The 22,077-nt window shown below is 35.9% G+C and overlaps 1 protein-coding gene across 1 annotated transcript; it reads right to left on the bottom strand.

The window, feature by feature from the left end:
* Positions 1 to 154: 154 nt before the first annotated feature.
* Positions 155 to 21,276, bottom strand: LOC140155536 (uncharacterized). The gene is made up of 4 exons (XM_072178414.1): positions 19,895 to 21,276; positions 19,251 to 19,433; positions 2,544 to 2,686; positions 155 to 619 (listed from the first exon to the last, which is right to left on the bottom strand). Exons 1-4 carry the CDS (start codon positions 21,248 to 21,250, stop codon positions 538 to 540), a joined length of 1,764 nt encoding a protein of 587 aa, XP_072034515.1. The 5' UTR covers positions 21,251 to 21,276; the 3' UTR covers positions 155 to 537.
* Positions 21,277 to 22,077: the final 801 nt, after the last annotated feature.

Genomic DNA, 22,077 nt, shown 5'->3' with positions numbered 1-22,077 from the left:
CTCCTGCACAAATGAAAAATATTTATTGAACCATTGCGGCCCGGGCATTGCGGTAGCTACATAAAAGTGTGTTGATGCATATCAATGCATTTCAATAGCTGTAGCTGTGTCCGGGTGCTAATTCGACCATAACAAACCAAGTAAACAATTGTCAATACAATGTTACTGTTTACACTGATTATAAGGCGACAACTCTCTAGTCCAAAGGCTCCTTAGGCCGAATGTTTGCTAGTCCAAACACATAATTTACCATTCGCTAGTCCGAATTCTGAAAAAGGTTTGCTAGTCCGAATATCGGGTTCTCTAGTCCAAGGTTTCGCTAGTCCGAAAAATAAATAAGGTAATGTTCTCTAGTCCGAATATAGAATAAGGCTTGCTATCCATAACCATAACCCTAACCCTAAACATAACCCTTATTCTATATTCGGACTAGAGAACCTTCGGATTAGCAAACTTAATTTGGTTTTCGGACTAGCGACCCTTCGGACTAGAAAACCTTCGGACTAGCGACCCTTCGGACTAGAGAGAAGTCACAGATTATAGCAGATGCCTGTAGTATGGGTTGACATCAAGGCGACATTCAGGACATGGAAATTCTTTGGTCAGGAAAGGCTCATACCTATATAAAGCAAAAACAAAAACATTTTGTGATTAAATCCAACAAAAATTAACAAAATCCAATTAACAAAATCCACAAATGGATACTAAGTGCATACCTCTGATTGTTTAACACGGGTGTTTAACACGCCTTCAACAACAAAGATTGGATTACAACCGGGTTAGGGTATTAGTTTTGGGGTTAGGGTTAGTGTAAAGCCAAGAATTTTCCGCGTTGCGGAAATTCCGCGAAAATCGCGGAATTCAGAGATAAAGCGGAAAACGCATTTCTGAGAAAAAAATAAAAAATAAGCAAAAATGACCTGGAAAAAGGAAAAAAATACAATTGAAAAGAAATAAATAAAATACTAAATGAAATGGGTCTTCAAAATTCATCAAAATAAAGTAAAATCCGTCATAGATTTACCGTACAACGCCCCATTGCAGCCATGATACCCAATTACCCATCCCAACTTTGCAAATCGCAATGATCGTCACAAGATTCTTGTGAAATTTTATTATGTCAGAAATGTGCTAAAATTACAAAGCGGAGAAAAGCGGAATTTAGCATTTGTAAAGCAGAAAATTCTTGGCTTTAGGTTAGTGTTTATTGTGTCAAACAAGATGAGTCTCAAACAAACAGGGCATCTATACCCTGCGCCTGGATCCATACTAAGTTTTGAGACTAATGGGATGACATGAGGTAAGTAGAACCGTACAATTTTAACTGTTGTTTTGTGTGTGTTTGTTTTTGTTTTTTTTGGGGGGGGGAGAGATGGAGGTAGGAAGTGAAATATGGGTATTATTTGTTCTGACTAGATGCAAAGTCCAAGATTTTTTTTTGGGGGGAGATTCCCCATAATGTCACTTATGCCACATAAAATTAAAAATTTGTATCACATACCCACCTTTAGGGAAAAGCGAGGATGGAGGGAGGTTTTTGATGTTGTTGCTAAATTGACAAAATACAGCAGTTTTCACATAAAATTAACATCAATTGCACTGTTTTTAGCATCTGATGATGCCCGTTTTGTATAAGATTATGAGGGGTTAGACCCGGCCCTAGAGTTCCACAAAAATACTTGCAAGTGATTCCTGCTGACTAATAAACTTGTTTATCAGCATTAGCATTTTAAAAGTATTAAAAACTTACAATTTAATATCAAAATTTCAAAAAAATAACAAAAATATGGACTGATCCCACAACGTGAGAGTGGGGTGGACGCAAAACAAATTATTTATTTTATTTGGCCTAACTGACAGAGGCAGCACCAGAAATAATTTTCGTGTGCATTTTTTTCTGGGTGGAGGACAAAAGCTTCCATCAACCATTTGCTGTCACTTTATATTGACTATGGCAGCACTAGCATATGTGACCATCCACGTCGAAACGCTCGTAAAGTCGGCCCCTGGTCAATTTGGTTTTCTTCCGTGTTTAGAAAATATATATCATAAGCTTTACAATGATATATTATTTGACTTCAAACGATATCCAGAAGCGGAGTTATGGCTTGTTAAACTTTGCTCCTTCAGTAAAAGGGTACATTATTTTGGTGCTTCATTATTTCTCTTTTTCCACATTGCTGGTATTATATATCAAATGGTCACATCAAATTATCCCCAAGTCAACCCACCACTTGAACATGTAGGACAATTATTAGGTGCATTATGAATACAAGCTTTATGCACATTTTGCACTGTAACTCGAAATACAATTTGCCGACTTTACGAGCGGTTTGAGATGGATGGTCACATATTTTTGTTTAGGGGCAGTGGCATTGAGAGGGGAAACTTTTGTCTTGGGGGATGTGAAGATTTGCCTAAAATTTAGATTTTTCTGTGACTTTTCTGATTTGGAAAGGGATGTCATAGCCCAAGTTTGAGGGGGACTGCTTATTGATTACTAATACTGTAGTATACTTAGAATAAACTTGGATAAAACCTACCAAAAGTTGACAGCAACATTTCGATGCTCCTCTATATTTGGATGTGACTGGACCTCGTGCCACCAGAAAGCAGGCATAAACAGCATGTCCCCTTCATTGATTGTGCAATTCAGTGGGCGAGTCTCAGCAAACTTAGGAAATCTCTGTAACAAGGAATTTTTAAATGATGCTAGATCAGTGAGGATATTTCAGTTCAGTTCAATTTTATTTACAATAAGACATACCAGGGAAGATGAGAAAAGAGGAGATCGCTCGAACATATAATCCGATTACCCACAGTTAACCTCCATTCACTTTTCTTTGTTTTGGGTACTTAAAATACCACTTGAAACTTCCTTTGTGGTAATCTGTTCATCCAACATACGCTCGACTGATTCGTTAGTTCTCTTAGTGGAGAAAATAAGTACATCATTAAATTCCCAATTTTGCAGTAAAATCATGCTTTTTTTCTTTAAAGAAAAATAATACTAACCACTAAACTCCCATTAAAAAAATCAAAAGTTTTTTTAAGTTATGGAAAGTCAAGCATAATTAATTTTCCAGTAAAATTAATATAAGATCAAAGGAAAAGAAATTTAAATGATAAGCATTTGAATATTTGCGGCAGTTTACGGAAACTTAAAACTAGTGTAATCACTAATTTCAAACTCGTGTCAGTTTCTCCATATACTCCCGTTTTGTGTCCAAACGTGTCCAAAAATGCTATTTGGATCCAAAATGAGGGTCTTTTTCACAGGGATCTCGGGTCAACCTTAGCAGTCGGTCATGCCAAACAATACAGAAATTATATTTCGCGGTCAACTGACGTAACAAATTGATATCCGGGCATGCGCCGCTTAGAGCTAGACAGTCAGGGCCGCGCTAGAGGGGGTATATGGGGGGTGTGACACCCCCAATCGTCAAATCCGTCGGCAAAATCGTGCCGTCGTTGGCAAATTGCAAAGAAAGGGGGAGAAGGAGGAAAAGGAAAGAAAAAGAAAGAGGGGAAGGAGGAAAGAAGAGAGAGAAGAGAAGAGGGGAAAAGGGAGAAAAAGAGGAGAGAAAAAGTTAAATTGCACGTATAGTAGGCCTATGCCTAAAAAACATGCAGTCGGGTCGATCGGAAGTAGGTCTTATAATAGGCCTGCAATTATTTTAGGCATTGCCTGAAGGCGGGTCCTCGTCCTAAAAGCATTTGAAAATTACTGCCGGCCCGCCGAAATGCAGGGCCCGTCGTCACATTTTGTCACCAAGTCAGTATTATATTAAGACGGACTCCATACTGACATCAATACATGCATGCTTTAATATTGTGAGTCTCAAGTCTTGTAAAGCAATGATTTAAATAGTGTAAAAATGATGCACCAAATGGCTTCAATTGGACCTTCATTTTGCAAAATTTCACAACTTCTGAGGGGGGAACCCCCTCAAACACCCCCTGCATAGTGGATAAACAAGTGGCCATTTTCGCTTCTGCTTTCAATATTTGCCAGTTTAGCCCCTATAGTTTAACATGTTTTACCAAATTTATACACTTGCAATAATAGGGAAAACTTGTCCATGAAAGATTTCAAACTAAAATTTTACACAAAATAGTGCCAAAATGGTCCACCAAATCGCTTCAATTAGGTCTTCATTTTGCAAAAGTTTCTTACTTCAGAGGGGGGACAAATCCCCCCTCAGACACCCCCCTGCGTTGTCGTCACACAAATGACCACTTCCGCTTCTGTTCTCGACATTTTCAAATTTTTGTTTAACACAATTTATAGGCCTACAATAATAGGGGAAATTCGCGCAAAAGGCTTCATGGACCGCTCATTTCACAAATGTGGGGGCTTTTTCAAACTAAAATTTTACACTCTAATAGTGTCAAAATGGTCCACCAAATCGCTTCAATTGGGTCTTCATTTTGCAAAAGTTTCTTACTTCTGACGGGGGGAAAATCCCCCCTCAGACACCCCCTACGTTGTGGTCAATTAAATGACCATTTTCGCTTCTGCTTTCGACATCTAAAATGTCAGTATTCATATTTTGGTGTATTTCGAAATGCCAAGAAGGCATGCCTATGATTCCCAAGGTGTAAAATGAAAACTTAAGTCCCCCCGGCTGATGCAACATGGTTCAGCTACATGAGGCCCCATGTCACAGGGGAAGTTGCCCAAATTCGTCCAAAATTGTCAAAAATGACCAAAGTTGCGCAAAATTGTGTAAAACTGCTCAAAGTTGTCATTTGACTTTGCAAAATTTTTGACAATTTTGTGCAACTTTGCATTAACATTGAGTAACTTTGTGCAACTTTATGCAACTTTACATTAACATTGAGGAACTTTAAGCGCAACTTTGTACAATTTTGTGTAGCTTTTGCAAAATTTTACGTAACTTTGAGCAACTTTGCAAAATTTTACGCAACTTTGAGCATCTTTGCAAAATGTTATGTAACTTTGCAAAACTTTGAGCAACTTTGCAAAATTTTATGCAACTTTGGGGAACTTTGTGCAACTTTGCAAAATGTTTAGGCATCTTTGAGGAACTGTGTGCAACTTTGCAAAATTTTACGTGACTTTGCAGAACTTTGTGCAACTTTGATATAAAATTAGATCGATTGAGCCCACATTTATTGGTCAAGCTATGAGTTTTATTATTGGACGAGGCGTACTCGAGTTAAAACTCATAGCTCGACCAATAAATATTGGGCATAAAGTATCCAATTTTATCATTATTATGTTTTGGATCCAATATTAGGCCCCACGACAGGGTATTAATTCCGATTTCAGGGTCCGATATTGGAGTTATCGGAATTGCAATATTTATTTGTAGTTATTCCGAGTTATCGATATTATTTGGAACAATCCGCAGTTAGTTGAAATTAGTCAGAACAATTTGGAGTTATCAAAATTAATCGGAACAATCCGGAGATAGGAGTGTTCATTAATACTTTGGTAGGGGGCTGGTCTTCCTTAAATTTTTCCTTAAACTTTTGACCCCCCCATAGACCGCTAAACTTTTTGACCCCTCTTTTGACAGACAAAACTTTTTGACCCCTTTATCAAGATTCAAGATTCTTAATGTTCAAAACCTTACTAATACAAGGTACAGAACATAAGCACTTAAAATAGAATAACAAACATACTTAATAGTGTTGTTTCCAGTGGTGTGGTATCTGGGAGGCAAATGTTTGAAACATTCCGGTGGGACAATTATGCATGAAATACAAGCACAAGGAAATTTTCATTTTATACTTAATTTAGATTTGTCCCAAATCAGGGTGTTTATCTGATTTTACAGGGATAAATGAAATAGATAATTTGGATCCGTGGCTATGATAGTACAAATGCTCGCGAACCGCGCAAAAAATTTGGCCAAATATTGTTAAAATTTGAACTAATTAATGCAAAAAGCTAAAATGGTCAAATATGAGATTAATTTGGTCACGCAAATGTACACAGGTACAATGTGATCAGTTTTAGCCCCCATTACCTGGGCCCGTGCCCACTCTGCCCTATGGTAAATCTACCCATGGGCCTTATATGTGTACAAAATAATTTTGCAATGAGAAATAGTAAACTGAAGTGTGCAGTTTACGTGCAAAGAAATTTAATTTATTTTCAATATTTTCTTGATTTAGTTGTATTTTTATCAGATTGGTACATAATCATATTTGTAGCCTACTTTGAAGAGATCTAAAATTCTATGATAAAAATGCCAGTATTTCTTAGACCAACCCAAGCGCATAAAACTTTTGGGTTTTGAAGAGGCTCACCCACACCAAAATTTGCCAAAGTGTACAGAAAGTCCCAAAATTTCAGAATTTGCGAAATGAAGCGAGCAAAAAAAATCATGTTTTTCGTCAAAAAAGGTCCAAATTTTTGAAAGAAAGTCCACTTTTCACAAAATCGCCCCCCAAAAAAAATCCTGCGTATGGGCCTGTGGTATAGGCCTATTACAAGCTACAGCTGAAGCTAGTTGCTACATGTAGTGGCCAGGATTCCAGGATCTGTGCTATGGCTGACCTAATGATGAAACTCCCAATGGGGGTAGGCGCGTGCCTCTCATAGAACAGTAGACCGACTTCAGCTTCATGATCTGTGATAGGGTCTACCCACACAAAGCACTGACCCTTCTATTACTGATCTTTGCTAGAGCATATTGTCAGCCTGCTACGCTAATTACCCAAGTCATTTTTTGTAATTTTGAGAACAAAGTACAAAATACTAATGGTTCAAGCATGCATTTAAACATATTTATTCACCAATATTTGTACAAGTAGGGCCTACAAATGATAATGAAATGAAAGGAATAATCCCAAATAATTAGGAATATTAGATAACTGATGTATGCTTGAACCACATTTTGTTCTTTGTTCTTAAAATTACAAAAATGACTTTAAACAATTAGCGTAGCAGGCTGACGATATCACACATTATTACTTTAGGCTTTTTCTGGCTCTCACCCAAAGACCCTATTTTAAAAGAGGTCATATTCTCAGCCAGCCAATGACACACTAATTTAGATCCAAACGGTTCATCTCTCACCCAATGGTGACAGATGATATATTTCATACATTTTGCTCTCACCGAATGCCAAAATGATGCTCTCACCCAATGACCCCATATTGTTTTATATTTTGCTCTCACTGAATGCCCCTTACTGTGTGAGTGCCAGCCCTACACCTATATCCATTTCATATTGAAGCCCCCCCCGGAGCATACCCCAGCTCTACTGCTCTTCAAATGCTGAGTTCTGAGAGAATCATTTGGGGTTCAGCGTGTGCTGGGTGAGGCTAAGGTTTGGCATAAATATTACAGGATTCAATTCAGACTTCAGTGTAGCTAGGCCTCAAATAATAATGGCATAAATGTGGTCTCATATACTCAGATTTGCAACTGGCAGTGGCGGCCCCACGGGGGGGGCATGGGGAAAATGCCCCCATCCAGTCAGAACTCTTGCCCCCCCTGGTGCCCCCAATGAAACCCCAAAATTTTCACTTTTTGCCGTAATTTTGCACAAAATTTGTTGATTTTGCCCCCCACCCTGAAATTCACTTTGCCCCTCAATGCCCCCCGACAAAATTAATGGCGCCGCCACTGGCAACTGGCTGTATAACTGTATCACAAACTCTCAGTGTTACAGCTTCTTACCATGCAGCTATATGCTTACTGTTTAACCCCAGTATCCATTTAAAATTCTTCTTCTTTCCCCTGTAGGGAGTGTTCATAAATACTTCGGTGGGGGGATTGGAAAATATGGTGGGGGATCAAACAAAATTTGGGTCCTAAAAGGGATAAAAATCAGTCCTTAATACGGGGTATCAAAAGTGTTCGAGAAGGCATGTACATTCCTAACTTTTAAGTATTCAATTGTGTACTCTCAAGCTTCAAATCAACAAAATGTGTGCACTTCACAATTTGGGTGTAACACTATGACTCCAATGAGTAATAACTCCAAATGGTAATTTTTAGCTAAATGAGTTATAGGCGTAGATCCCGGGGATGGGGATAACCCCTCGAATATTATCATAGGGGATGGTGACGCCTGTATATGGGTTTCTGACCAAAATTAACCCCAACCTTTAATGACAGTGTGCACACACATTCCATTATCATGTTACCCCTAATTGATCTTTTGTAGTAAAAAGTGGGAAATTCAAACTGGCTGTGTACTTGCTACTAGTATTAGCATGTTAGCCATACTATAGGACCTACAGTATAGTGAGTATAGCCTACACATTTACACATACACTGTAAATAATAAATTTATAATAAATTATCTGATGATGTAAATACAAAATCCGGGTACAAAATCTATATAAAGAACATAGTATGGTGGTTATAATTATTTGACTTTGAAATCATACCCTGCTTCTCCTAAAATAGCTTGAAATATATATTAGAGCCCAAACAACAAGTGCAGTATACTGTTTGGCACGCGAAAATATGTTTTGGACATGCTATATATAGGCCTATCAATGTGTATTGGGCAATAATATTTCTTGTCTGCTGACCGACATACCGTAAAGCCCCGTCTACAAGCATATAGAGTGCTTCTGATGAAAGCTAATTTATTCCAGGCGCCATTATGGAGTTTGAACAAATAAATTACAGATTCAAGCATATAAAACCCCGGGGGGGGGGCACATCAAAACTTTTTGGTGGGTATGCTCCCGAATTTTGAGGTGGTGGGTCTTTGGGAGCTGACGGCGTACACTAAAAGGGGTCTTCGAGCTGCGAACCGGCTGTGAACAAGTAAAATGGGGTCTTTTGGAGCTGCGAAAAGTCCAAATCAAGGGTCTTTCTTGGCTTTTTGGTTGACAATCGCCTGAAAAAACAAGAAATACGAGGAATGAGCAATTTTGGGTCTTTTAGAGCTGAAATTATCAAAATCAAGGGTCTTTCGGAGCTTTATTTTGGTCAAATATAGGGAGTCTTTCGAGCTGCGAAACCCAAAAGGGGGGTCTTTCCGGGGAGCATACCCATATGGTCATTTGTGTTGAGTGCCCCCGGATAAAAACAAGTATTATTGTAAGACCAATATGTTGTATTGGTATATATACGCCAAATTAGTATTAGTTAAGCTTTCATAAAAAAAACCATATATGCTTGTAGACGTGTTTTTACGGTATTTAATTGAATAAATATTAAAAGCCTTTCAGACTCTATTTCTTAATATAACCGGTAGCTTCATTTTTTTTTTCAAATGTTTTATAAATTACAGTATTTATAAGCATGCAGGAAGGGTCACGTATATATTGAGCAGTTTTTGAATTAGTAGTTACCAGTTACGGGCACCATCTCTTCAAAAGTAACAAAAGAGCTTTTAAGAAATGTATACATGGTATATGGAAAACAAAGATTCAACATAACAATTTGGAAAAATTATTTACTCATGCTATAGGAATAGCTTGTAATAGTGTGTAAATTTGGATAAAAGTCCCAAAATGGGCTGAATATATATATTAAAAGTACAGACATTTTGACTTCAGACATGAGAAGGAAAGGCGGCATCTCTGATACTGGAAATTATACTGGGAAATACTTGTAAACATTGGAATTATAGTAGTAAATACCTGGACAAATACTGGTTTTGAAATAATTCATGTATAAATTTTAGAAATAGTTTTGTTCATGTTTTAACACATTTTCATTCTCATCAAATAATTTCAATACATTTTAGAAAATGCCATTCATCCAAAACAGGTATATTAAGTTTATCATGTAAGTGACGCTTTCTCTGTGACAAAAAAAGTTACAGAGTAAAAGGCAAAACATTTATATTTCACTGCAATACCAAATAAAAACATTACCCTTCCCATCATTTTGAGTCTGCCAGTCTGCATAAAGTAAGAACCAATGTCATAACTTGATTCATCTTGATCTACAGAAGCTTACATAGATGTATAGACGGTTTTGAATTACCCGGCCCTGTGCTGAACCTGGCTAGGGGTCAAAGGCTAATAGCATTTTCAGAGCTAGGGTAACCATAACCGTAACATGTGTAAATACTATAAATGAAATGTAAATTTCCTTTTTGTGTGATGAACGAAATAACTTTTGAAAACAAAATATCTCACTTGCTCTCCTGGGCCAAGTTTTCAACTTGTTGACCCCCATTTTATTAACTGACTCTCATCAAATGATCCCTTCAATCAATTCATTTCGCGTCCACTCCTCAATTTCTGGGATCAGTCCATATTTTTTTCCTCAATTTTCATATTAAATTTTAAGGGATCTGGTTTGAGCGTTTAGACAGTATTTTTGTGGGATATGGAGCACATCAGACATATCGAATCTGAAACTGAATACGAGGAATGTCTTTCTGATATCAAATAATTTTCATTTTACAAAATTCACGATATAATACAAATTTTAAAACAAACTATTAAAATTTGATATTTTTCACATTTTGATTTATAACAGTCCTCAAGTAAATTTGATAAATCTAATGATATATTCTTAAAGTGTATGTAGCTGGGAGGAAAAGCCGACGATCAATTGAAAATTTTGACCTTTCATATTGAAGATATGGATTTTTTTTCCCCAAAAGACCTATTTTTTTTGTGTGTGTGTTTTGGGAAAAAAATCCATATCTTCAAAACGAAAGGTCAAAATTTTAAATTGATCGTCGGCTTTTCATCCCACATACATACACTTTAAGTATAAATCATCAAGTTTACTCCGAGTACTGTTAAATATCAAAATATCAATTTTTAATCATTTGCCATAAAATGTGTATTACATTGGGAATTTCAAAAAATCAGAAATTTTTGATATCAGAAGAACATTCTTCGAATATGCAATTCGATATGTCTGATGTGCTCTAATGTCCCACAATAAATACTGTCCAAACGTTCATACCCCATCCCTTAATACCGCTATATTTTCGAAAAAGCTGTAGATTGTCGGGTACCATTTTTTTGTTGAATTTTAGATTGTCCCATGCATCCATTTTATTTAGTACAATGGGCACGATTTGCTTGCAAGTGTTGCCCTGCAAAATAGCAATAATTGCAAGGAATTTGTATTGAAGCATTAATTTAATATTGTAATGCCAGGATGAACTAAGGATTTCAGAAAAATATACTAGGCCTAGTTTAGAAATACATACATACATTCTTGCTTATTTTTTAATTGATTTTATTTGCTTTTTATTCTTGATCTATTATTCTTAACATTTAGGCCCTATTTAGTATATAGTTTATCTATTTATTTATTTATTTATTTATTTATTTATTTATTTATTTATTTATTTATTTATTTATTTATTTATTTATTTATTTATTTATTTATTTATTTATTCATTCATTCATTCATTCATTCATTCATTCATTCATTCATTCATTTATTTATTTATTTATTTATTTATTTATTTATTTATCTATAATATTTATTAAAAAAATAAAAAACTGGTGTTTATAAAATAGGTAGTGTTTAAAAATGCAAACAATTAAGTTTATACAGCACTGAGGCCTGGTTAATTTTGATTGATATTGTAATTTTTTGGGGAAAATGGCTAATGCAATACCATTTAGTAAGAAATGTATAGGTGAACAAGCCTTCTCTGTTGCAGGCCCATCACTTTGGAACTCACTTCCGCAGCATGTAAGAAATGCCGGCTCAATTGCAGTTTTCAAAAAACTCTTGAAAACTCATTTGTTTTAATCTGAATTTGTATTTTTGCTTTGTATTATATTTCATGTGGTATTATTTGTTGTATTTTGTATGGCGCCTTGATCATAATGGATATTGCGCCTTATAAGAATTTAATGTATGTATGTATGTATGTATATGTATATTATAAATTTAGGCCTACACATTACTCATTAATTGTTATTAATTTCATTTTGCTTGTTGCAAACAAGCTATATCAAATTTTATATATAAACAAAAAGAACAGGTTATGAATGAATGGGTTACAGAAAACAATTTTTGTTACACCATGTATCTGGAATCACTTTGGAAAAGAATGGTGATATTATCAATGAAAAAATGGAACTAGTAAGGAACCCCATATACGGAATTTTTATACAAAATAAATGCAATTCTTAGAATTGGTAGGTGATTTGGCTATGATTTATTTGGCAAAACAGGATAATGTATTCAAAAGTTATGGTCATATTTTCACTTTCTGGGATAAATACAGTGCTAAAATAAACTACATTTTTAAAGCAATAATGTGCGATTTCAACAAAGAGTAGATTCTTAATATTTGTTTTCCACAAAATGTTAGTTTTCATTGATCACATTATGTCCCCATTTAATTAACAAAAATTAACAAATGAGGTAAAGCACTTTTTACAGAGAAAATTGCTATTTCATTCCAGCGCTTATAATTATCGCAAATAGAGCTGGGGTATGGTGGCAACAGAAAAAATGGGGACGGCAAGAGTAATGTGTCATTAAAATGACTAAAATGGGACAAAATGGACAAACGGGGACAAAAATTTGGCTTTGCTCCTCCACAGTAAAAGGCTGCGCCCTGATTGAAGGCGTCGCTGTGGTGCAAATAACACATTAAGTTTTAAATTAGTATCTTTGGCCTTCGTCAAGTCCCTACAGGGGAGCGGCAGCACCACCCCCAAAAGCACGACGTGCATTCTCTAAATTCAGTAAATTTCCATCGTCAACCGTGTAATTGAATGGGATTATTTTGAAATTTTAAAACGCTTGAAATATCACAAACAAATAGGCCTATGTTGATAAAAAATATAAATACAAGCTAAAACCGTTGGGGTTCGATAATGAACCCCACAAAACTAACCGAGTATATTGGAAAATGCCATACGGCCGGGCGGTTTCACAAGTTGCCGGCTCGATCATGTCATCCGCCGCCTGCCCAAAAGGGTCCGGTTTTGCTATTTTTCCAATAAAAAGGTCCAAATGTGGGAGAACAAATTTTAACAAGAATTTGTCTTTAAAAAGACAAGTTCACGGATCAGGTGTATAGCACATGTACTTTGAGCTACTTTGGTCTAACATTCAATATTCATATCTAACCTACTCTAGCTCTGCACTTATTCGACAATAAATAAGTGATATGATGCTTAATAATGATACATGCGTCTTGACTCTGGAAAACAATATTTTTTAAAAACCTCATTTTGCATTTAGTTTTTAAGCCACCTCGGGAGCCACCTACAGGATCTCGTTTTGCATTTAGGTTTTTATTGTGTTGCAAAGTAGCAAAACTTTCTTTATATATGACCCAATTCGTGCCTGGAAAAGGCTATCCCCTCTTACAACCTATTGTCAGGTCTGATTTCTATATTGAGGTGTCACCGGGTTTGCCAGAGATAATAATACCAAATCTAAACGCCATGAAATTTACCACATCACGACCAAGCTCACATTGGGCGCCCATTCCTTTTTAAAGGAATTTTTATTAAGTCACCTACTAGGAAACAAATTTGGCTATATTACTACGAAGAAAAAATTGTATCTTATCACAAGTAAACAAAATAATTACACAGCTTGCTCTTGTTAGCTTTTGTCAGGGTCAGGGATATGTATGAACACCAATATTATACAGGTTTAGGCCTATAGGCCTACACATGGGTTATTACAAGAGTCAATAAACATTAGCTAACATTCAATTAACTATAGAGTATAGATATAGACTTAGTTTTGTGCAATATAGTAAAATTCTGAAGTAAATCGCTTGCTGCACAGTTTTCTATACAGAATGATGTTTACTTTGTAATCAGGCCTGGCCATGAACCTGCTAGTTTTGATTAATCGATCAGTTATGTGTATTGTCAGCATGTGATGGCTATAAGCCAATTACAAACATGTTTCTAAAAAGGCTAAAAATTCCTACTCCTGGACAGACTCTTTTCCGGGTTAGGGCTAATTAGTAAGTTGTCATGTGTGGCAAGATTAGATAAAGGCATACAAACAAGGGTATGAGATATTAGGAATTATTTCCTAGACTAATAACCACAGGGCTGGTGGGCTACAATACCTATTCATGACACAGGATATGTAAGGGATAAACTGTGCATATGAGATGTGGGGGAAAGTGGCATCATTTCACTGCCGTGAAAAAAGGGGATAAGGCATTTACACAGACAAGGGCAATTTGTAGAGGATTTGGGTACACAAATCTGCCCAAGTACAGTTAGGCCTATCATTTGAAAGTCCGGTTTTGGAATTCCTGCACCCTCCCAAAAAAATCTGTGTATGTATAATGGCCCTGGCCTTCATTAACTTTTACAGGCTCAAGCTCAACTTCAGTTCAATTACACAATATTATGGTAATTTTTGTTTGTTTGTTGGAAAATGAACCACATTTTCAGGGGCTATTCAGGCCCGCTAAGAAGGTCTAAAAGCGCTGAAAATTATTTTTTCAAACAAAAACTAGGCACATGATTTTTCCAAAATCTGATTGCATTTATCTTTGTCTTTTAATACTATCATGACAGCTCATGCCGGTATGTTAACCTTGTTACTTTTGAAGAGATGGTGATTAATATTAATTCAAAAACTGCCCAAATAAAGTGATTCTTCCTGCATTCTGTTAAATAGGGGAGACCGGGGATGGAAGTTACACGGGGAAGTTGTTACACCTCTCAGTGTGCCAAGCTGGAATAAGAGAGGGCAGGCTAACTGACATCCATATGTTGCCTACACATCACTTGGGTATACTGCCAATCGCGAGCTATCTCCAGTGTTCTACAAAATTGTTAAGTCAGAAAAACTTTTTTTGTCCTTTCCTAGTAACTTTCTGACAAAACTGTAATATTGTAATAGCTCTAACAACTGGAGATGCATTATGCTAGCGTGTTATGGTAAATATAGTATGTGTAGGTCACTAATATATCCCAGAGTCATGACCTGTAATTCTGCCTCGGGGTTGTGTTATAATGGCTTATGTGTGTAAAACTCCCTATGGGGATAGTTGTTACACTGTAACAACCTACCCCATGTAACAACCTACCCCAATTACATTTTACATGTGTTGAACTAAATTTTATTTCAATTTTCAGGCTTAAATATTTCATATGTCTACTATCTATTTTGCTTTACCTAGAGCTGTAATTGTTCTACTGTTAATGATACCAAGAACCTGGGAAAGGAAGACAGAGAGGGGGAAAACACCTCTTAATGTAACGTGGAAGCTGCTGCCTAACGTGTGTTGGAATATGGTGATTCTTTGCGAGTTGCAGCGACTGACCATAATATAAGAGCATCATAGTTTAATATAAATGAACGTATTATAGAATAAAAATGATCTAAATGCTTCTAAAGGGCTATACAAGGTCCATAAAAAGTTGTAACATTGTAACAACTCACCCCGCATGGTGTAACAACTTACCCGGTATGCGGGGCAAGTTGTTACAAAAAATTACCTTCATTAATTAATTAGTAGTTAATTAGTTGTTTGATGTTTTCATGTTTTGTATGCCCCAAGTTTTAGTCAACATAATGTGCTATCCACAGATCCAAGATGGAGTGTTTGAGTTCTTTCATTGGAATTATATGGGGCAAAATGTCAATTTTGTAACGTCCATCCCCGGTCTCCCCTACTAAAAAATTCTATTGAGATAAATATTAAACATGTAGGCCTAAATTGTCGCCGTAAAATTTTAGTCTGAAATGCATTTATATCCTAATTTGAATATGTCTGCAAATAAGAAAAGTTTATAGGCCACCAATATAGCCTACACTCATAATAGGCCTACCAAGATTAATACCAAAAACAACGAAAACTAAACAGCAAATGGCACTTTGCAGGAAGTCAGTCACAACACAACAACAACACTAAAGTATTAAAATTAAGGGAAGGGGTATGAACGTTTGGACAGTATTTATTGTGGGACATTAGAGCACATCAAACATATCGAATAGCATTCCGAATACGAAGAATGGCCTTCTGATATCAAATAATTTTGTTATTTTGAAATTCGCAATGTAATACACATTTTTATGGCAAATCATTAAAATTGATATTTTTGATATTTAACAGTACTCAAGTAAACTTTATAAATCTGATGATTTCTACCTAAAGTGTATGCAGGTGGGATGAAAAGCCGACGATCAATTGAAAATTTGAAAAAATCCATATCTTCAATATGAAAGGTCAAAATTTTCAATTGATCGTCGGCCTTTCCTCCCAGCTACATACACTTTAAGACTATATCATTAAATTTATAAAATTTACTTGAGGACTGTTAGTCTCAAAATGTGAAAAATATCAAATTTTAATAATTTGTCATAAAATTAGTATTATATCGTGAATTTCATAAACTGAAAATTATTTGATATCAGAAAGACATTCTTCGTATTCGAATGCAATTCGATAGGTCTGATGTGCTCTCATGACACAAAAAAAATGCTGTCAAAACGCTCATTCCAGTTCCCTTAACATTAATAATTTTCTCATTAAAAAGCAACTCATTAGTCATTACTCATACTTTCATGTGCTAATTTGCTAAAGTGTTTGAAAAGTGTTATATAATGTACACAAATATTTTATTATAATGATGTACGTAACTACTGTCTTAGGCTTAGTTCTAATATTTTAGAAGTACATGCATGTATTTCTAATTCACTGAGTGTACCATATAGTAATTAGTATTATATCACTAGGTTCTTTGTAGATTTGTATATTACTTTTATACTTATCAAATAAGGCCTAATTATTTCATTTATAAAATATGAGTATTTGTTATGACACTTTTATTCATGTTTAAGTTTATTTAAAATATTCCATTCAGTAAATACGTATTTTGGTTATACTGTATAAATACCAGAGCAAATATGGCAAGTAAAGCTATTACCAATTCAAACCACAGTGAATTCAAACCTACCACTATATTATAAAGGTCAAATAGGGCGAGCTAGGGGCAAGAGGTAACATGCTTTATGGCATTTGGAGCATTCTTGTACTGTGATTAACATGATTAAAGGCTCACTGGCCTGGTTGGAGTATATTAAACACATTCTTATAGTGTTTTTGATAAGATAATAGCAGTGAATAAATATGAGTCTTAAACATAGGCCTTCTGTATGTACAATGTATTTGAATTATTTACATGATTAAAATACTAGAGTAGTCTTTAATACTATTAAAATAAATGCAACAAGTGGCAAAATCAATCATTCATAAGTTACTAGTACCAAAAAATCAGCCATAAGATCTGTTTAAACATGTTTAAAAAGGTTGTGTTCATCATCTTTTAGTTTTATATTGTTAATATATTATTCAATATTTATAATACTAGGTGTATATAGCTTATACAATGCGTATACAATTTTCCATAAAACAGTGAAAAATCCTGCTCGTTTTATAAAAGTTGATAGGACACAATTTCAAATAGTATGTTTGATGTACGAATAGCCTAAATTTCTGGTTTACTTAAATTTGTCAATTTGAACATAACCTATTTCTTATTTGCAAATGTGTTTGTCTCACAATTGTAGGCCTATAATACTAGTATACTTCCCTGATGTGTATTAAAAGGTCCAACCGTGGGCCTTATATGCCTTTTTTTGCACAACACATCTTGTCGATGTTGATTATTTGTTTCTTGTGCAATAAACCCGAGCAATAAACATATTAAAATTAAAATTAAAATAAATTACTTTAAAAATGAATTTGGAATTCCAGTCTTTTCCCCCAAAATAAGTTTGCCCTCAATAGGGTTCTGGTGGAATATGCCCGAATTCCATACTTTTTATGGAGATTGGGTCTGAAATTCCAGATATTTTTTCCAAAATGAATTTGGAATTCCAGACTTTTTTTCAAATAAATAGTTTGCCCTCTATAGGGTTTTGGTGGAAGGTGCCGGGTATTCCATACTTTTTGTGGAGATTTGGTCTGGAATTCCAGATATTTTTTTGCAAAACAAATTTGGAATCCCAGATTTTAAAAAACAACATTTGCCCTCTATAAGGGGGGGGGGTCTTTTATTATCTGGAATATCCCAATTGACATGAGAGTTGAGTCTCCAATAACAGTGATGCAAGTCAGGGGGCCATTTATACATTTCGAGGACGCCATTTGACATATTTATATTGCATAGCCTATGTAGGCAGGTAGGGGGGTGTTTTTGGGTTGGTTTTAGGGTTTAAAATCTTCTGGGTGAGTCAGCAAAACCAGCAGCAACTTGACGTAATTGTATGAGAAGTTTACACAACTTTGGGCAACTTTGCATAAATATGGGCAGCTTTAGCTAACTTTACAAAATGTTTAGGAAACTTAATGCAACTTTCCGCAACTTTGTAAAATGTTTCGCAACTTAATGCAACTTTATGCAACTTTGTAAAATATTTAAGCAACTTAAAGCGACTTTGCGCAACTTTGCAAAATATTTAGGCAACTTAAAGCAACTTTGCAAAATAGTTAGGCAACTTAATGCAACTTTGCAAAATATTTAAGCAACTTAAAGCGACTTTTATGCGCAACTTTGCAAAATATTTAGGCAACTTAAGGCAACTTTGTGCAACTTTGGTCATTTTTGACAATTTTGGACGAAGTTGAGCAACTTCCCCTGTGACATGGGGCCTTACATGGTGACAACTGCTCTAGTATTTGGTATGTCGGCACACAGACGGCTCGTCAGCAATCATTGACTCTTACACCCCCCAAATGAAAAAGGTCTGGCGACGCCCCTGTAGACAGTCGTGACTCGCAAAGCCAGTTGATCAATCGGATTAGATCATTATTTCCATCAATAGGCGGATGCACACATTATTTATTTGATGTGGGCAGCGAGCGACCTCCTCTTTTATTTTCTTCTCTGGACATACAAATTAAAACATATGGGATATTGAAATGGATGGTTGACCAAAATAGAGCACATGGCTTGTACAGGTTTGGCCACCCTATGACCTCATCATCATATTTAATGATGATGTCAAGATCAAAAGGTTTGGGTCAGGGCCCCATATTTTTTGGGCCCCTATAATTAGGAGGAAAAATATTTTGAAAAAAAGAGATGGGATATGCCCTATCTGTACGAAGTTGATCAAAATTCAAAAGTTGTTCTTTATAAAATAACAAGAATTCATGTCATGCTGTAAATTCAAGGTCATTAGATCGAGTATCCAATTAATGCAAGGGGGTCATCCTTAAGTGCACATGGCTTCCTCAGTTAATAAATTACATTAGAAACAGCTCCTCTTCACACCCAATTTAAATATGCGCTTATCTTTATATGCGCTAAATCTTATATTTTGGTAATTAGTATTAATGTCAAAATCACAACAACCAGCATGACAGTCTTTCAAATACCTTAAAATCTGGGTCTTGAATATCCACAGGTGCCATGACCATAGATGTGCTATCCATCAGGGTTTTGCGTCTGAATTCTCTGGTTTTAGTACTGAATCCTAGTAGCGCCTCTGGAATGTGTGCCTCGTACAGCTTGGTGTTGTCATGCGGCTCAAATAAAATCAACTCTTTTCTACCACGAATCTATCAAGTACGTATGTAAAAATAAAAGGTCTTGGTAATATTGTTGGCAACATTTGAAAGAACATGGGCCAAATACTTAAATTGGAATAACTCAAATGTTGATTTTCAGCAAAATGTAAGTTTTCTAAAGGTTTTATTGAAGAGGCTATGCAATAATTATGAGCTCTGGGGAGGGTAACATGGGGGGGGGGGAGAGACAAAGATTTTTTGGCAGGCCGGGGGATTTTTGACTGGCCAAGAGGGGGACAAGCAATTTTTGGCACACATTGCACTCCAAAAAGGTTTAGGAAACATTAAAAAAAAATATGGCATGCTATCTAGACTTGCATGTATTGCAAATTGGGAAATCAAAAATTTGACATGTAAAGAGGGGAGGGCAAAGATTTTTTGGCAGGCCGAGGGGGGGGGGAGGGGGCAAGCAATTTCTGGCACAACATTTGGAAATTTAACCTTGAACATACCTGACACAGCAAATTATCAAATGGATCAAAGTGTAGTTTTCCAAGTGTATTTCCATCACTCAACCAAATATTTAAATGTCTTCTCTTTAATTTATTCCTAATGAATGGAAACTCTTCAATATCACTCTCCAACTCTGGTAAGTATTGTGGAATTGATGAATATTCAAGATATGCAGAGACTCTCTCATTCGCATCTTCCTTATGCAGCGTAGAATTGCCAGTCATAGTGTCCAAAAACTCTGAAAAATTTAAATTTATAGTAGCTGGTCTGACCACAACCAAGTCTGGATAACGTAGGGCTACCTTGACGTCTTGCGGAATATTAAAAGAGTCGTAATCTTCCCAAAGCGATGCCTTCTCAACGCCTTCAAAATGACCATTCGGGGCGAGTTTAATGTGCACTTCTTTTTTACCATACTTGCTACGTAGGTACTCGGTAGTCCATTTATGCATAGCCGGCCAGTGGTTTACGGCTCCTTCTATCACCACTGGTTTGGACCGTTTTAAATATCTACTGAAGAACATATTCCATGTTGGAACCGATATTCGATCACATTTTGGTATGCCTTTACTTGCAACATCAACAGTTGTTTTGCTTGAATCTTTTGGCGAACTTTCCTGTGTATTTGAATCTGCTGGACAAACACCAGATATGCCATATTGTTCATCATTTTTAATATCACTAATACGTTCCCTACAATTTTGTAACTCACAGTTAATATCATATTTTTCTTTTACGACATCAACCCATGACCGCATAGTAAAGTTTGAAATACTAGCAACATGAAACAAGTTTGCCAGTATACTTTCACGATGAATGCCTTCATTCGATAATTCCCCATGTATATTTCGATAGGATCCACACTTCTCATTGATGAAGTCTAGAATAGGCATAGCATTTAATGGACCGGAATATGCAGCAGCATTAGGTCTCCAGCTCCGCTGTTGAGATGGAACCTGAGAAAGACATGAGCGATCAATTTTCTTCTTCTCGAAAACACCTATGGTGCTTGTCCCTACATCCATTGCAGGTGGCTTAGATGTCCATTTTAGTGGTTCATTCGGCCTCCAAAAGAATTCATTAGGAACGTATTCTACACGCCTGAATGTCACCAGATGCTCGCTACTGAATGCATTGGAAAGCTGTAAAAACACGTCATCACAGGGTTGATCATCCGGCGCAAATAACACTACAACGCATTGTTTTTTCACGAGATCAAGTATATCATAAGGTTCTATATATAGATCCGAACAAGTGGATACGGATGTGGAAGGCAGAAAACATGCGATTAGCACATATGCAGCTAAAACATCTGTAAACAAACAACAGCTTCGACGGCCTAAGGGCGCTGCCATGTTTGATCAAATTAGACTAGGTCGTATTGTTTCACGTTTTAATGAGGGCTACGTATGTGCTGCTCTCGCACATGACAGAATTGCGGAGCAATTATTGATGACAGGACTTACTCTAATGTTTTGGTTTCTGAAATGCGATCCCTTTTTAATGTTGTGAACCGAACTCAGAGCTCTGTGTGTCAGGGAGGTAAATAAGGGTAATTTACTGGGTGAGCAATTTAATTTATTTTTGCCCTCAAATTAGGGAAAATAATTTACTGGGTGGGCAGCGATAATTAATGGCATCCAGGCGTTTGGATTTTCGGAAATGTAGGTATGGTTTTATGTGGAAGTTGGCTTTGATTTAGGCCTACCCTCCCCCTATAAAATGCATCTTACCATTAGGCTAATGGAACTCGATTGTTAGTTTCCTATTGACCGCCCGCATCACTTTTTCGATTTGACCAAAACTTTCATTATTTTTATAAAAAAGTCAATTATCTGAAAATTGAGATGGAAATAATCAAAATTGAAACTCTCAAAATGTCTGACATCCCCTGCTGATCATAATCAGCAGTTTTCTTAGTTGTAGGGGTAGAGGATGTGGTAAATAATGGAAATTTACGGATAACCTCGTCATGTTTCTAGTGATTACAAAAATTGCAAATTTCTTTTCATTTTAATAAACACAAATTCAAATCTTTTCTCAATTTGTTGCAAAATGTCTGATCTAAAGCATTAATACATGTTTTGAAATGGTCTTTCATCAACAATATATACTTTGGTACTGGTGGGGTACCTAAATGTAGAGAAAGCTGTTCATAAAATCATTGATTTTGTTGACATAA

Source organism: Amphiura filiformis, chromosome 6, assembly GCF_039555335.1.
Source record: "Amphiura filiformis chromosome 6, Afil_fr2py, whole genome shotgun sequence".
NCBI classification, from domain to species: domain Eukaryota; kingdom Metazoa; phylum Echinodermata; class Ophiuroidea; order Amphilepidida; family Amphiuridae; genus Amphiura; species Amphiura filiformis.
This window is presented reverse-complemented; position numbering and strand designations above follow the sequence as displayed.

Bases quoted from the DNA above. Each gene is read 5' to 3' on its own strand.
- LOC140155536 (XM_072178414.1), bottom strand. From the start codon at position 21,250: ATGGCAGCGCCCTTAGGCCGTCGAAGCTGTTGTTTGTTTACAGATGTT. The intron at 19,434-19,894 runs GTATGTTCAAGG...CGTACTTGATAG, and splicing joins TTGATAATTTGCTGTGTCAG to ATTCGTGGTAGAAAAGAGTT. The intron at 2,687-19,250 runs GTATTTGAAAGA...TCCTTGTTACAG, and splicing joins TTCAAGACCCAGATTTTAAG to AGATTTCCTAAGTTTGCTGA.